Source organism: Dioscorea cayenensis, chromosome 14 (genome assembly GCF_009730915.1).
Source record: "Dioscorea cayenensis subsp. rotundata cultivar TDr96_F1 chromosome 14, TDr96_F1_v2_PseudoChromosome.rev07_lg8_w22 25.fasta, whole genome shotgun sequence".
NCBI classification, from domain to species: Eukaryota; Viridiplantae; Streptophyta; class Magnoliopsida; order Dioscoreales; family Dioscoreaceae; genus Dioscorea; species Dioscorea cayenensis.
In genome coordinates, this window is record NC_052484.1 from 12,198,252 (window position 1) to 12,199,723 (window position 1,472).

Below are 1,472 nucleotides of genomic sequence, written 5' to 3' on the forward strand. Positions count from 1 at the left end.
CATTTTTATTTTCCCCTCTTTTCTTTTCATCTTCTTCAAGGAAAATTTTGTACACCTCTTTTCATTTCATATTTTTCCTTTTTTTTTTTTTTAAGTATCATCACATCTTGCAACTCTTTTCATTTCTTCTCATCATCAAGAACAAAAAAGATAGGATAAGGAAGTAGAGAAGCATCAAGCTTGCATTACATAATTCTGATTGCTAATCTTCATTGATGCTGTAAAGTCTATTGTGGCTTGCAACAAATAATATATATAGTGCTTCTTCGGTCTTGTTTAACTGAAGTCGGAGAAGATCTCTACTCCTTTGATTTTCAAGCTACTGCAACAGTTTCACCACTGCCAGAGGAATCAGTTCCGGTGGACAATGACGGAGTGTCTTTCTTCATCGATGACAATGTGCACTTTCCTTTCCGTTCATCATAGTTCATCCACTGTTGCCTGCATTCCAGACTGCAGAAGGCCATCTCACCCCTATACATGAAGATATCTCTACCAGGCCCAAGCCTACGCTTGCAAAGACTACAAGCCTTGAGAAAAGGCGCAGTATCAACAACAGAGAAATCCGCAGAATTCCTCCGGTGCCCAGCTCTGGGCGTGGCCACCGCCGCCACATAACTCGAGGTAAGCCACTCGGGGACATCCACCGGCGCAGCCGTTCTCTGGTTTTGCTCAGCCTGAGGCTTCATCATTTCAATTACTCCAACATCAGGGATGGACTCAGTCATGCTCGTCGTCCACCGCATCGGAGGCCGAGGTCTCTTTCCAAGCAACATGCCTTGTTTCCCTCCTTTTTACTTGCTTCTCCAATGCTATAAGTGTTGAAATGTCCAGAAGCTAGACCTTATGCAGCTACGCTAGCTGTGCATGTATGGCTTACACGTTAACATGGTTTAGTCTTTTCTTTGTTATGTTGAGTCAACTATCTTAGATTAATATCATGTTCTATTATGTAGGTGCTTGTACTGTTTAAGTTATCACGTGGGTTGTGAGTTGGCTTGCATTTGTTGGCCATCTCTATATATGTATGTTGAATGGGGTGAATGCAAAGTAGATCCTTTTTGGAATCTCATGTTGAGAACCTAAAACTGAGTGCCTTGCCTTCTCTTACTCATACTTTCTTTTCATTACTCTACAAACAATAAGAACCCAAGCAGAAGGAGGAGCTCAAGATCAGCCATGGCGGTGGAGCTCTGAAACTCTCACCCAAAAGAGGAGAAAGAAGAGAGTAGTCAGAGAAAGCATCGGTCACACTCGTGACCGATGACCCAAAACGCCGGTGAGAACGGGGCCTTGAATGATCTAGTACAGAGGCCAGGCAGTGAGGAGGAGAGGGATGGCGGGATGGATTTCTTTAACCGACTTAATGTGAATGGAGGCTTGTCGACAAGGACTCGCCGGACAGTGACGTCGTTGAGTTGGGTTGAGTTGTGGTCCTCATCGAAGCGAGATCTCATCCGGCTACCATCGCC

General features: G+C 44.4%; 1 protein-coding gene across 1 annotated transcript; it reads right to left on the bottom strand.

Annotated features, from left to right (window-relative positions):
- Positions 1-314: 314 nt before the first annotated feature.
- Positions 315-1,189, bottom strand: LOC120276138 (FCS-Like Zinc finger 5-like). Its single transcript, XM_039282869.1, has 2 exons — positions 1,146-1,189; positions 315-818 (listed from the first exon to the last, which is right to left on the bottom strand). Exon 2 carries the CDS (start codon positions 774-776, stop codon positions 315-317), a length of 462 nt encoding a protein of 153 aa, XP_039138803.1. The 5' UTR covers positions 777-818; positions 1,146-1,189.
- Positions 1,190-1,472: the final 283 nt, after the last annotated feature.

What these genes read in the sequence shown, in the direction of transcription:
- LOC120276138 (XM_039282869.1), bottom strand. Translation starts at nt 776, where the DNA reads ATGTTGCTTGGAAAGAGACCTCGGCCTCCGATGCGGTGGACGACGAGC.